Below are 14,836 nucleotides of genomic sequence, written 5' to 3' on the forward strand. Positions count from 1 at the left end.
TCCTTTGTAGGGCAGCATTTCGTTAATTTACTGACATTTAACGCTAATTGTAGTAAGCGAGTTTTGCGCATAGTTCTAGAAGTTTGTGGAAAGTGCTGTGAATGTGTTTGACAATTTATTATTACGACTATGGTCTTCCACCTGACTTTCCTATGTGGATTTATTTGTAATTTAGTTAAGTTTTAATGCGCAATAAATAGTTTAAGTTTATGTTGAAAGTTCAAATTTTATCCGCGCACAGTATTTATCTAGGTTGCAAGCTAAATGTAAATAGTCTAAGTTTCATGTACATATTATAAGAATTTTTAGACTTTACTATAAATTGTAAATAATTGTTGGTTTATTAGTTAATGTGCAAAATGCGACCACTAAGGAAACAATTCACTTGACGAACACCTGGCAACTTTAGGTATATGATATTATTTATGTTGCTGTCCCTATCTATCCTGATTCATAATTATTATTTACGGGATAAACTAATGATCACATGACACGGAAAGTTATTTGTTAAAAAAGTCTATAAAGTATACCATTTTTGACAAATAACAAGGTTGTTAAGTAATTTTTTCTTACCAATGTAGGTACTTAAAGAAAAAACAGACAAAGTTAATTTAATTTAAAACAGCCAAATCTTAGAGCATAGAGTAGAACCATACGAGTAGAATCTTTAATTTAAAATTGTTCTTCCTTTTTAGCAATATTAAAAAGAAAAAGATGCAGATACTCTAAATTCAGTTTAGAGAGACATCAGAATCGACGCCATTATCAAAAATGTCTTTGATTGACTATAAAGTGTACCATTTTTGACAAATAACAAGGTTGTTAAGAAACTTTTTCTTACCAATATAGGTACTTAAAGAAAAAAACACAAAGTTAATTTAATTTAAAACAGTCAAATCTCAGAGCATAGAGTAGAACCATAGAATCTTTAATTTAAAATTGATTGTTCTTCCTTTTTAGCAATATTAAAAATAAAAAGATGCAGATACTCTAAATTCAGTTTAGATAGACATCAGAATCGACGCCATTATCAAAAATGTCTTTGATTTTAAATATTATAGAAAGTAGTTTGTTTAACTTTTTATGTTTATGTTGTATTTACATAAAATAAATTCAAATTTATTTGTTATTGTGTTCCTAATAGGTAGGTATTAATTTAGATTTAATATAATTAAAATAGGTGACTATTGATTACAATAATTTTACAAGTATTATAATTATTTAATGTTGAATATTTACAGTATTACTTATATTGAAGTACCTAACTAGATTAATACGTTAGAATAAAATATAATATTATACACGCAGGACGTAGGTATTGTAAAAGCACAAATATTTGTTGTAGATAAACAAGAATAAAGATAAGAATTGTGTATATAAATGTAAAAAATACTATTGTAGAGTTTTATTTTTGATTTATAATAATATTATTATACAATATTCATATTACATATTTATTTCTTCCATTATTATTTTCTATTATGAGTAGGTATATCTTTTGAGAATCTAACCCGGTGCGGGCGAGCGTGGGTGACGTACGGGTGTGCGGGGAGTCCCCCCCTAGTTGCCATTTCGACCTACTGTACATAGTAATTTGGTTCTCCGAACCGGATTTCTCCTAGGTCTGCGGTCACAGTGCGGTGTTGGCGTCGTGCCCGCGCGCGACGTGCGCGTGCACCCAGTCCCAGATGACAGGATAGGCGAGGCGCGTGTACACGCCGGGGAAGTTGCCGCGCGCGCAGCCGAGGCCCCACGACACCACGCCGATGAGCACGCCCTCGCTCACTATCGGACCTCCGCTGTCACCCTGGGAATAAAAAAATCATTTTGTTCACTTCAACTGCTGGCTAGAGATGATGCAGCCTAAGATGGAGCGCGCTTATCTAGAAGATGCCTATTCACTCTTGACTTGAAGGTACCTTACCTAAGTATATTAAAAGTGGAGGGGAAAACTTAAGCCAGGAGGCCATTCCTTATCATAAAATTTCAGTTTTTCTATATCCAAGGGTAGGTATGGGGTGGGCCGTGGACGTTGATGAGCTAGTCAGTTAACCGGGCCTTTTCTCTTCATATTATACTTATTTAGAAGATAATACTTTCCTCGGCGATGCATTGCTTATAAAATTAAAGGGGTGGATCAATTCAGCAACGCATTGACGCTTCCTTGGGTGCAATTCAAGTGATCCACCGGTTTGTTTGCACGCTACTTATTCATAAAAAAAACTACGCCCATGTGACCAAATCTCTTGACAAAAAGTACGCACTACAGAATATTATACTCGTAGCTATTAAAATCATTTCATAGGCACCTATTAAAGCAGCGAGAGATTTTTATAATGGGCCATTAAGTTGTTCTTCTTTACCTGACAAGCATCAGGCGACGGCTGGATGAAGGAGCCAGCACAAAACATGGATGCAGGATCAATGGAGTTTCTATCCAGGCCCGAATTGAGGCAAAGCTTCATCGCGATGGTCTTAATCGTTGAGGACTGAAGGAACGTGGCACTCGGTCCTTCCTCCTGGAAGCATCAGTTAATCCAGTGGTTACTTTGCACACAAGTAACCAAGGATTTGTATAAATCGAAGGACAAAAATGGTCAAATACGAGCCGGGTTCTTATCAAGTATACATAGGTACTTTTGATTTTTTTTAAATACATGGCAGAAATTTTGATTTTTTTATTAGTTGTGGTCATAGTGGCTATAGAAATACACAGGAAACATTTCAACTCTACCTATTACGGTTCATATGACAGATAGACGGATGAGCAGCGGAAGACACAGTTTACTCGGTGAAGGAAAACATTGTGAGGAAACCTGCGTACTTGAGAGTTCTCCATAATGTTCTGAGAGAAAACTCGTGCTCAGATTCGAAACTGGTCTTTCCAAAGAGTCATGCATACCTACGTGGTAACCGTCACAAATTAATTAATAGTAGCACAGACCAATAACATACGTCCTTGGTATGAGCCATATACAACTGTAGAGGGCCGGCGATGGGTTGAGGTGATTGAGATGATGATACTTAGTGCTAACTGCACTTACTCTTAGTTTACCCCATCCAGACACAATAGCAGCCTGGTCAGCTGGTAGACGGGTCTCCCTCGCCACCATCCTGATCGGCAGCACCCTCGCAGAGAAGCGCAGGGGAGAGTACAGCTTGACCAGCCCGACATCATTCACTTTGGTGTTCCTCACGTACTTCGGGTGCACGTAGGATTCCTTGACGTCATACATCTCACCTCCGTGCGTCTTCCACGAGGAGCCGAGGCGGACGCTCAGCTCGCTTGCTTTGGGCCTGTGTTAGAATGGAAAATGTCCCAACATCGGGCAACTTTAACGCCTCAACGATTAAAGACGCGGACTGAAATCCAAAAAGTTGCCGTTCAAACCCAATCACCCTTTGCACTAATTTTATTGTTGTATCTACTCTTAGCACACTAGCACAAGCTTTACGCTTAGTTGGAGGGGAAAAGGTAAAATAAACTCGGCTAAAATTCTTTAAAAAAACTTCTTTTAAAGCTGGACAAATGTAGCTTGTATCTTAGTGAAAGTTTGCGAGCGGAATAACACACGCCGAATTTTTCTTTTTCCTTTAGTGTGTTGTCCGCGCAGTAGGGTTAGTACGATGTTGAAGTTTGAACAACTTGATAAACTTGGTTCTTTCAACGTTGATGAAATATAGAATCTCATTCTACGGCTTCGTACTACAGTCGTATTTTTTCGATATTTTGCATGAAAAATCAAAAATTATTATGCATAAAAATAAATAAAAACCTGTCTTAGAATGTTCAGGTAAAGCCTTTCATATGATAGCCCATTTGGTATAGAAATCTTACTTTTTTTTTGTGATGTAACCACAAATTCACGGTTTTAAGATTTTTCCTTTTACGTGTGCTATAAGGCCTGCCTACTTGCCAAATTTCATGATTCTAGGTCAACGTACCGTTACAACGTTTACGTATAACGTAAAGTATCATATATGTTTTTTGACAGACAGACAGACAGACAACGAGGGGCTCCTATAAGATATGAGATCCTATCCTTTTTTCCTTTTGAGGTACGGAACCCTAAAAATATTCAATTTAATCTTATATCAAAAAAGTTAATTTAATTTATATATTATCCTTCAAAGTGATAAAAGATTTATTAGATTCAGTTACGGTCGCTATTGTGTAAAGGTCTTGACAAAAACTTGACCTTGCCTGCGTTGGCTGATTTCGAATCGTTGATATTCATTTGACTGCTTGAAATATTATAATTAAGTAGTTATTCTGATTTGTATTTAATTCTATTGTGATATACACCTAATAACACAATTTGTCAATTTGAAATGATAGCTGTAATCGCAACTCTACAAATAAAAACTTAGGGTCGACACACACAAACAGAGTGGAGTGGAGCCAAGATTCTTGGCAACAATTTAAACTCAGCTTTATGCCTTTTGTGACTACATACATAGCCTTGCACTTAACTGCAATGCTTAATAGGACCTGATGATAGAGCCCAAATGTGAAGCCTGAGAAGGTGACTATTCATTCTTCTTTTGAAGTTATCAATAAAGGTAGCTAGGTATTGCTATTCGGTTGAAAAGAGTGAGATTCTCGTGGAACCATATGGAGACATGGAAAACAACTGATACAGCTTTAAGCTCCTCGAGGGAATAAAAAGATCCTAGATTAGCCTATTTTTTTTAAAAAGAATGCCATCTTAATCATGACTTGTATTCCCCTTTCCTCTCCAATTAAGCGTAAAGCTTGGGCTCGGAGCAGGTACGACAATAGTGCAACGGGTGAGATTTAAACCGCAGACCATTCGGAAATTAGTCTGCATCTTAACCGATGAGCTATTGAGGCTTTTTAGAAAAGGATGGCAGCAACAAGGTTGTCAAGAAAAACTCTATAAAACATTACTTGTATGTAAAAGTTAGAACAGTTCAAAGCATTGAAAATAAAAAGGTACCGTCACAAAACTATCTTCATAAACGTCCTCGTCCTATTGTTCCCTATCGCTGGGGAATTTAAAAGGCCGCCCGTATTCTTTATTCCCCGCTCCGTGAATTGCAGCCTTCCACAATATCAATTTATCCTCGAGGGGTGAATTGTATTTTTTTCGATGCAAAACAGCGATCGCCTCTACGAAGATACATGCCGTATATTTTGCCTGTTCAATGTCGGTAACTTTAGTATGATTTTACACGTTTCGAAAACGTTGATAGAATCATGAAAACATCGAAACATTTGTCAAATAGTTGTTTACAAGTAATTCTATCAGTGGTTATGATTTTTGTTGTACGATATGCCAACAGGTGTAACCAATATGTATGGAAAAAAGTTGTAGGTAAGTAAGTATTTTTAGAAGTACGATAATAATAAGAAAGCTCGGAGTCACTCAGCGGGCGATGAAGAGTGCTAGGCTTGTTTCTCTACGTGATCAAATTAGAAATAAGAGAGAGATCCAGAGTAACCAACATAGCTTCACCGGGTTGCGAAGCTGAAGTGGCAATGGGCAGGGCACATCGTTTGAAAAACCGATGGACGTTGGGGTCCCAAGGTACTAGAGTGGCGACCTTGCATCGGAAACTGCAGCTCTGGAAGACAATTAGGTGGACAGATGATATCAAAAAAGTCGCAGGAAGCGTCTGGATTCAGGCGATGCAAAATCGTGGCGTGTGGGAGTCCCTACAAGAAACCTATATCCAGCTATGGACGATGAATATAATATATATAATATGAATTATAAACCGAAAGAGCTCTATCCCGGGTATTCTTATACTCACTAGAAAGTCTCAGCGACATGTTTTATAAATAAACGCAACTAACTTGGTAAATAAACCATTTCATTTCAGTGAGATTAAATCAAATTTGTTTTGACGTATAGTTTTTCGACACTCGAAATCCATCAACGTTGCTGAGGTGTGAAAACTTGTACTAAACTTAGGTGGTCCCACTCTTTACGAGAGCACTAAAGAAATTTATTATCACATACTTGGAAAGCGATACGTTTCCCCCGAATAGTGGGCTTGTTTCCAACGAATGGGACATCTCGGGGATATTAAAGACATCTGTTTCCTTTTTTCCCTTTTACTTATGCGTCGACTTGATTGATCACCCGGATTTTCGGAATCGTTCTCTCAAAATCGTAATTAGATTTCGCTGAAGTAGTACCTATCTTTAATGGGTACTTAAGACATCTAATCAATAAAAAATAACGACCTTATTGAACTTACTACGTCCTAGATAGGCCATTCCAAACAACAAAAAAAATACGGGCCGTGACTCGTTTTAGCTTACAACTTGATTATAAACTATCATTCTTATAACCTACTCTACTCTACTGGGAACTCCTAAGGTTTTCCGAGATAATACTGATGTAGGTAACCATACCCGTATTCAGGATACATAATATCATGAAACTAGGAATCAGCTCAGCTAATTGCTGCATAATCTCTGAGCTAATTATCGTCAAGATCGGTTGGGTGGTTGAGCTGTGATAAGATTACAATCAAACAGATAGACAAATAGATAGACAGACAGATACACTTTTGAAATTTTTATTAGTTATGGATGTTTAGAACGTGGAAATCTGTATAATACATATTTTGAAGTAATATGGATTTAATATACAGGCAATTTTAAGACAATATTCGTCGATTTTCTAGCTCATCTCAAGGGAAAAGGGCATTCCAAGCCATTAAAAGATTCCATAGAATACCTATATAATAGGAGAGTCATTTAACTATTCAAATTCGCTTTGTACAGGCTTCTTTTATTGAAAATATTTCTATTCTTTTATTTTATGCTGAAGAGACGAATAATTCAAGAGTGAGTAGGTAGGTATAATGCTCACTCATTATGCTGGCGAAAATTCGGGACTCATCATCTTTCACATCTCGTGCTTCCAATAAAGGTAAAAGTTATTGGAATTGAGTATTTAATTTAATGTTTGAATTAATTTTGTTTCTAGCTCTTCGGCTTCGCTCGGCGAGCATATTATTACCTCTTTATTCCCTATCCCATAGAAATTTCAAACAATCTGACTTTATTCCTTGTTTACACTATAAAAAAATGTTAATTTGTGAAAAACTGTTGGAAAAATAACGTGAAAAGAAGAAGAACAAAGAAGCAACAAGAACTAAAAGCCTTACCGTAAGAGACAGTGAGCAGCAGTAAGGATCCAAAAAGCAGTGATGACTGATCCACCACAAATGGGGTAGGTCTTCTCCCGCAGAGAGACCTGCCAGGGTACCGCGGCTATGGAGGTGTTCACTCCGGATACAATGCGACGAGTTGATCCTGTTAGAAATAAGTGAGGCATCGATTCTTTGACGTTTAAAAAGCTAAAGCTCTTGAGAACCAATTGAGTTCTGAGTAACTAAGTTTTATTTCTAGCCTACGGAGTTCTGAGAAACTGAGTTTTGAGTAGGTACCGCTTTAAAAAGTGATCAATCAAAGACTCTTTCTTGCCTTCTAATCGTCGTTGCTCTGAATGTCTACTTCAAATGATAAGATTTTTTGGGATACTATAATATAATAATGTTAAGTGAAGTTATTATTTACCTCTTCGGATTGATTTGGTATTTTCTGAAAGAAAAGCGGGCACAATTTAGTAAGCAAAAAACAATAAAACTTTGTTTCAATTTCTCAGACACAGTACCTGACTATTTATGATACTACTGTCTATAACTCTACATTTAAAACATATAGAATGTAGATTAAAGAATGTTTATTTTTTGAGCTTGCCTAACGCAAATCCCACTGGATCGATTAAGACGAAACTTTTATAATTCTAGAGCATGCATAATATATAATTATAGATAGAATAATCAAAAAAAATACAGTTCTAACTTTGAACTTTGATCCACTAGCACAGAAAGAAAGACTGTACTAATAGACAAACCACTGACTCTACATTCGAAAAATAAGTCGGTAGTCTATAAAAGCCGGTTAATTTCTGCCGCACGCGCATTGACGGCGTGGTGTTCGACAGTGCAATACGTGAAAAGTGCAATCTGAAAGTGTTTTAGGGCATATCGGGTCACATGAGCTATATTTATCTGCTTTTGGTTTATTTTTGTAATTGATTTTATGTAGAATTGTGATTATTTCGTGTGCTTTATAAAATGAGGTTAGACTGATCCTTTTTCTTTGTTTTTGGTAATTCCTTTGTGGAATAAAAATAAGGTTCGATTGTTTTGAATTGTTTTTTTATTTATTTCCGCTTCTGGTTCCTAAAATCAGAAGTGGGATAAAGAACTGCTAGAAGAAAACGCTCACATAAAGAATATCAAAAGGGAACAGGTCTACCCACATTTTAGAATTTTTTATGTTCATTTTCGTGTTTTGGTTCTACGTGTTACGTAAGTACCCTGTGTGTTTTCTTTTAATATTGCCACGAAATAGATCACGTTATTGATTGAATGATCGATCCAAGGATGGCTCACGTGGCCGGGTTTGCCACAATTCGCGAAACCCGTCACGGGTTAGCTCGCGTTAAGATTGAGATCATATTCGCAAAGTTTTTTGAGAAGTCGGACGCTATGACGCGCCATGATTACTTATCGGGACAGGGAATTTTCATGAACTAGGTCCCAATCGACATTGTCATAAGACTCATTATCGTCGGTTACGTTCTTGTAATATACGCTCCCGTAGGTCGAGCTGTGATCGACGATTGTTTCAAGTCGTCATCTTTGTTGCTCACATAATTTGCAAAATACCTCCAATACGAGGAGCCAAAATTGTAACCATTAAAGTTAAATCGAATGGTCAATTTTCAAACTACCCGCACAGGCAGTTGTTATAAAAACAAATTTTGACGCAATTTAGTGTTTTTTCCATTTGTAAAAAGAGTAATCATAATGTAGATGATTGTTTTGTTAAACAATATTTGCTGCAAGATAGAATAAAGTCGGTGTTATTTGCACTGTAGTTTTACCGAGGGTACCTGTAGATATTTTGCTTGACGGCGAATCAATGATATCACTACGTAATTTATCTGAATCGATTGATAACTATTTTCAGTGTACTCAAACTACCGTATTTTGCATATAACGTGCCATTGACAGCCAAGAGGTAGAATGAAATTATTTTACGATGTTGAACTACCCGAAATTACATTAGAAATCATTTTTTATGAATGGTTAGACCTGTTGTATTAAAAACAGACATACTAAACCAACCAGGAGCTGCTTACATTTGAACAATGTGCTCACATTGATTTTATGTTTCTTTTCTCGAAATTTCTGGCGCAATACTGGCTGCGAGCTTTGGCGTTTCACACGGGTGCACCGTGTGAGGCTCGTTGGAGATGTGGCACTGTGCTGCGCACGCCGCTGCGAGCTCCTGCGCTCTCCGCGGGCGTGACAGCTCGCTGGTGCGGTGGCGCTTCGCTGCGCTCTCGCTGCGCACGCCGCTGTGAGCTCCTGCGCTCTCCGCGGGCGTGACAGCTCGCTGACGCGGTGGCGCTTCGCTGCGCTCTCGCCGCGCACGCCGCTGCGAGCTCCTGCGCTCTCCGCGGGCGTGACAGCTCGCTGGTGCGGTGGCGCTTCGCTGCGCTCTCGCCGCGCACGCTGCTTCGAGCTCCTGCACTATCCGCGGGCGTGACAGCTCGCTGGTGCGGTGGCGCTTCGCTGCGCTCTCGCCGCGCACGCCGCTTCGAGCTCCTGCGCTCTCCGCGAGCGTGACGGCTCGCCGGTGTTGCGGCGCCACGCCGCGCACTCTGCTTCGAGCTCCTGCGCTCTCCGCGAGCGTGACGGCTCGCCGGTGTTGCGGCGCCACGCCGCGCACGCTGCTTCGAGCTCCTGCGCTCTCCGCGAGCGTGACGGCTCGCCGGTGTTACGGCGCCACGCCGCGCACGCTGCTTCGAGCTTCGGCGCTCTCCGCGAGCGTAACGCCTGGTGCTGTGGCCAAGCCGTGCACGTTGCTGTTAAACGTGGTGCCTCATTATGGTACCTCAGTGAGACCCACTGTCGCATGGGGTGATGTGATAAGCGTTTGTATTTGTATCAGCTAAAATTTGGTAAGACCTTTCATATTTTCTTATCCAGCGAGGGTTTATAATGTCGATACGTGTTGTAGTAAAGCACTTTATTTGAATCATTGGTATCATGGAAAGTAAATACCTTGCTCCAGCTTTGCTTGCTTGTCTTTGGGTAAAAGTTTTCTAGTATGAAATGCGAACCAATGACGCAGTATTTTAATAAGTTCATAAATGGTGTAATGTAGATGTGGAAAATGGAGATTCAGTACTTTTGGAAAACATTATAACGAACTTTACCAGTTCAACAAGCTTATGGTTTTGATAATGTGTCTGTTGTTTCTGCCAGTTTGCAATCGAGTAAATCTCATTTTACCGTTGAGTTTTAGATTTTATTGGAAAGTACAATTTTGATTGGAATCATGTGCTAAGGTCAGGTAGACCGAGCACATATTAAGGAGTTGATCAAGCGAATTAGACTGACTTCGTTTAACTTGTCTTAAGTTGTGCAGATTAGTTTTGTAGCAGATAGCACTCCTGCAGTTTCAATCAGAAAGGTATTGTTCTTCTACCGTCATGGATACTTGTTTGGATGGATGGAACTTTGTTTTTATTTGACCGGTGTTCCTGTATGGCTAAATTCCACCATGAGTTATCTACGGAAATGTACATACTTACCAAAGTGATGTAGTTCTTGTTGCTCTTTGGTTTTACATGCAAGGTTTTAAGTAAGATTCCTAAGTGAATGTCGTTGACACTCTCCCAAAATTTTTAAGATTAACAACCAGACTTTGTTGTCAAATACTTCAATTCCGCGGGAAAATTAGAATCTAAGATCCAGTATCTCGAGTATTGCGCTGCATGTTCTTGACAGTAATATTCAACCGAATATTTTAATGTTTCCTTTGTTGCAGTAGCACGTTTGATATGTTTACGTGCGTGTGGGTGTGAGGCGAGATGCCTTGCTGGTTGAACCGTGTGGCTGGTGTGGCCCAGATGCAGCGTGCTCCCAAGACTGGCGACTTAGTGAATGGTTCTGGAAGTTGCATCCTTTCGATGCGCATCAGGTTGTATGCTGGCAGGCTTTGTCCTGGGAACTCATTCTTTGGATGTGCATCAGTTTGTATTCTGGCAAGCTTCGTCCTGGGAAGTAGTGTCCTTTAGATACGCATCAGGTTGTCCTGGGAACGTGTTAATGATAGACGCATTCACCAAGTATTGCCTACTGTGCCCAATACGTTGTCAAAAAATGAGATCGAGTTAAAACGTGCAGTAACTCAGGGAATTAATTTTATTAAGCGTATCAATCTTGATGGTCTGCGATAAAAGGTGAATGCTTGAGTCCAACGAGTTTATCAAATGGATTTAAAGACCTTGTATTTGAAATGAAATTCTCTGTGTACAGGGAAACTTGATTCGGGAATGCGTGGCCCCTGCAGAGTGGTCAGCATGCTGCCTGGTGGAGGTCGTTGAGCGGCAGCTGTTGAGTGGCAGCTATGGCAAGACCACGCAAGCATGCGGCAGGCGCACTGCAGGCACGCGGCAGGCGCACGTGGTGCCTTGGCGAGACGACTGGTGACCGGAGACGTGTGACGTGTTCTTCGACACTCGACCGTTTTTGTCTCAATCGAAATAAAACCCTTGCTTGTAGCTCTATTGGTAACCATTCCGCGTAGTAATACACAGTAGTAGTACACACTCTCTATTCACTTCAAATTAATAAATAAACCAGCAGTTCATTTACTAAACTCAACTCAAAATTCGATTTAGCGTAGGTTAGTAGTAGGGAAAGTTAGGCTCTGATTAGGCATCATTAGGCTAGTGGATGGTAATCGATGGTGCTGTAAGTAATGGACGGATTGAGATAGGGACTGGTTGGCAGACCCGTCGGGAGTGTGCGCACTCTGTCGGGTGGGTGGTATGAAGGTTACCGCTGACAGGGAGATGCACATTGCGTGTGTCGAACTAGGGTCCTGACGAGGACTAGTCCGTGTGAGACGGATGGCAGACCCATGGCTGGGTAAATGCGTGCGCGCATTCTGGTTGGCTACTGGGACGAATCACGGCGCAGGGTGCTGGCGGTGAAGAGGAAGCCACTGGCGGGAGGCGCAGGGCGCGTCCAGGCTGTATTCAGTTGGAAACGTCGAGGAGTTTATGTAACAGGGCCCTATTTCATTATTTTGAGACGTCTCTGTGGTGAAGTCTGTGAGATGAAATTAATTATTAGATGATGTGAAATTATAAATGTTGTGTGATGAATGAATTAAATGAAAGCGTTGTCATAAAAGGAGAGTGACGTGAGTCGGATGATGACAACGTCTAGAAAGCTGACTTTTCTCCTAAACATGTTGTTTCTTCTACAGATGACGAAAATGGTTGTGCCGGTGAAAGTTCACCAACTTTCGTGGTACAGGGACTGACATCGGATCCTTCGTGCTCCTAATCGACCGTGATTCCTCGTCGAGCCTATCAGCGGCGGGCACTGAAAACCTCGCATCTCCACTCTACCTCGGTCCTGAGCCAAAGCCTTCGGCGACGGGCGACACTGCTCCTGATGGCACCACACCATGATCCCGGTTCGAGGACGACCCTCCGTCAGGAGAGGCCGTAATAGACAAACCACTGACTCTACATTCGAAAAATAAGTCGGTAGTCTATAAAAGCCGGTTAATTTCTGCCGCACGCGCATTGACGGCGTGGTGTTCGACAGTGCAATACGTGAAAAGTGCAATCTGAAAGTGTTTTAGGGCATATCGGGTCACATGAGCTATATTTATCTGCTTTTGGTTTATTTTTGTAATTGATTTTATGTAGAATTGTGATTATTTCGTGTGCTTTATAAAATGAGGTTAGACTGATCCTTTTTCTTTGTTTTTGGTAATTCCTTTGTGGAATAAAAATAAGGTTCGATTGTTTTGAATTGTTTTTTTATTTATTTCCGCTTCTGGTTCCTAAAAGTACCAATTCAATATTCGAAAGCGAAACTGTGGGTAAAGCTAATCACTTGAAGTACCTAAATACTTCTTCAGACGCGTTGGCTGATTTTAGGGTGGGTAAAAACTTCGAGGTCCCGTCAGCGACATACTGATGTCGATTTTAAAATTTGTTCCTTGACGCAAACCAATAAGGTTCAATTTTAAATACACGCGTGGTATCGCATTGAAGACCAAAGTCTTCGAACACAGCGTGTTGCTAGTTATGACATGGATCCGAGACTTGCTCGCTAACTATGGTCCTCATAAGAAGGTCAGGAAAAAGGAATGAGGAGATCCCAAGATGCTAGAATTGCAACCTCACACTGGATGGATGAAAAGAAATAGATAATTGCCTAATAACTTATCCAGTAAGTTCTTAAATAACGTCTTATACTTCTGTTGCACGCGGGTCTCGTTCAGAAACTTCAGTATATTGTGTTTCTGCATCTCTGCTTCCACCACCAACTCTGAATAGTCCACCTCTACCACAGACTGAGCTGCGACTGACTCTTGAATTTTTTCTCCGAACACAATAACTATTGTAATAATTATTTTATAGACTATATACATTTTTTAGTTTTTTTTTAGTATTTTGTTGGATTTTTATATAACCTTAAAATTTTTGCGCATAATTTATGCATTTTCACAAGTTTTTGTACATAGTATAGCAAAGCGCAAAGGTATTACTTACCAATAACTTTTCCAAAATATTTAGTAGTCAAACATAAAAGTAAGCAAGCGTGAAATTAATAATAATATTTTTAGTGTTCTCATCGTCGATATAATAGTGTAATCTGATATCAGCTTACATTACAATGTATAATAGAATTGAGTGTAGTTTTCATCAGTTTTTTTTGTTGTTATTTTTGTAATCCATTGGTTAGGTACACAGAATACCCCCTATCTATTACTTTCTAATTGTTCATAACATACTTTATTTTACGGCTTACCGTATTAGAAAGCTTTGAGGAATTTAATTTTTAATCTTTATTTTATTTTTATTTAAATGTTTTCTAACGATTTTAACATACACACTAAATAACTACAGTAAATACATAGATTTTTCTATCATGCTCAACTATGTTAAATTATATTTTACAATTTTAAACACTGTCAGAAAATTCCGTATAAATACCAGAGTTACAAGTAAAATAATATGGCTGTAATGGCAAAATACAATAACTTGGAGAATATCAATGCTTACTAACAATCTAGTTTGATGCAGTATGAAAGATATACATAGTATTATGAAATGTATGAGCATGATAGAAAACTACAATAACTAGGTACCTACATTACAATTTTTTAAAAAGTTTATCTATCCTGAACCTGTGGTAAAATTAATCCCTTAGCTTATCACACACGTACCTACCTGATTATATTTACAAATGGGATAACAAATTACTTTTAGCGTATATTTCGGAGTTTTTAGCACGTTAACATAGAGTTCTTAGAATACTCAAAGGCTCTCGTAATTTCATCCGTAGTTAGAAAAGTGAGTAGGTTCCCTTTGAAAATTAACGAAATTCAGCAGCCCCTAGCGTTTTAAAACTTACCAGATCCACTCTAGAATGTAATTAACAAGTTTTCAGGTAGGTACCTACTAGTACGGACCTCGCCAATCTGTAATTAAATTTGTTTCATTCGACCAAGTTTCGGTCGCGAGCTACGTAAATGTCGCCCGATAGGCCAAGTTCTGCTTAACTTTGAATTATTCACCAAATTTGTTGTTGCGGTGTTTGAATTAGCTGCTTTTATTTGATTTTCTTGCCTTTATTGTTGTTTAAAATGCAAATTTATGTTTGTTGTGTCGGACAAATATTGACATTACTTGTTGGAGTTGTAATTAGTAATACAACAGTATTGTAAAGGAGATATACCTAC

General features: G+C 39.1%; 1 protein-coding gene across 1 annotated transcript; it reads right to left on the reverse strand.

The window, feature by feature from the left end:
* Positions 1-1,626: 1,626 nt before the first annotated feature.
* LOC123866495 (trypsin alpha-like) lies at positions 1,627-13,569 on the reverse strand. The gene is made up of 6 exons (XM_045908127.1): positions 13,306-13,569; positions 7,559-7,582; positions 7,147-7,294; positions 3,045-3,297; positions 2,364-2,519; positions 1,627-1,807 (listed from the first exon to the last, which is right to left on the reverse strand). The coding sequence occupies exons 1-6, from the start codon at positions 13,520-13,522 to the stop codon at positions 1,631-1,633; spliced, it is 975 nt and encodes a 324-aa protein (XP_045764083.1). The 5' UTR covers positions 13,523-13,569; the 3' UTR covers positions 1,627-1,630.
* Between the last annotated feature and the right edge of the window lie 1,267 nt (positions 13,570-14,836).

The sequence above is a fragment of the Maniola jurtina genome, chromosome 6, assembly GCF_905333055.1.
Source record: "Maniola jurtina chromosome 6, ilManJurt1.1, whole genome shotgun sequence".
NCBI classification, from domain to species: Eukaryota; Metazoa; Arthropoda; class Insecta; order Lepidoptera; family Nymphalidae; genus Maniola; species Maniola jurtina.

Coding starts and splice junctions, on each gene's coding strand:
- LOC123866495 (XM_045908127.1), bottom strand. CDS start 13,522: ATGTATATAGTCTATAAAATAATTATTACAATAGTTATTGTGTTCGGA. Junction 7,583..13,305: donor CTTACTGGATAAGTTATTAG/GCAATTATCTAT, acceptor CTTTTCTTTCAG/AAAATACCAAATCAATCCGA. Junction 1,808..2,363: donor CGTCGCCTGATGCTTGTCAG/GTAAAGAAGAAC, acceptor TTTTATTCCCAG/GGTGACAGCGGAGGTCCGAT.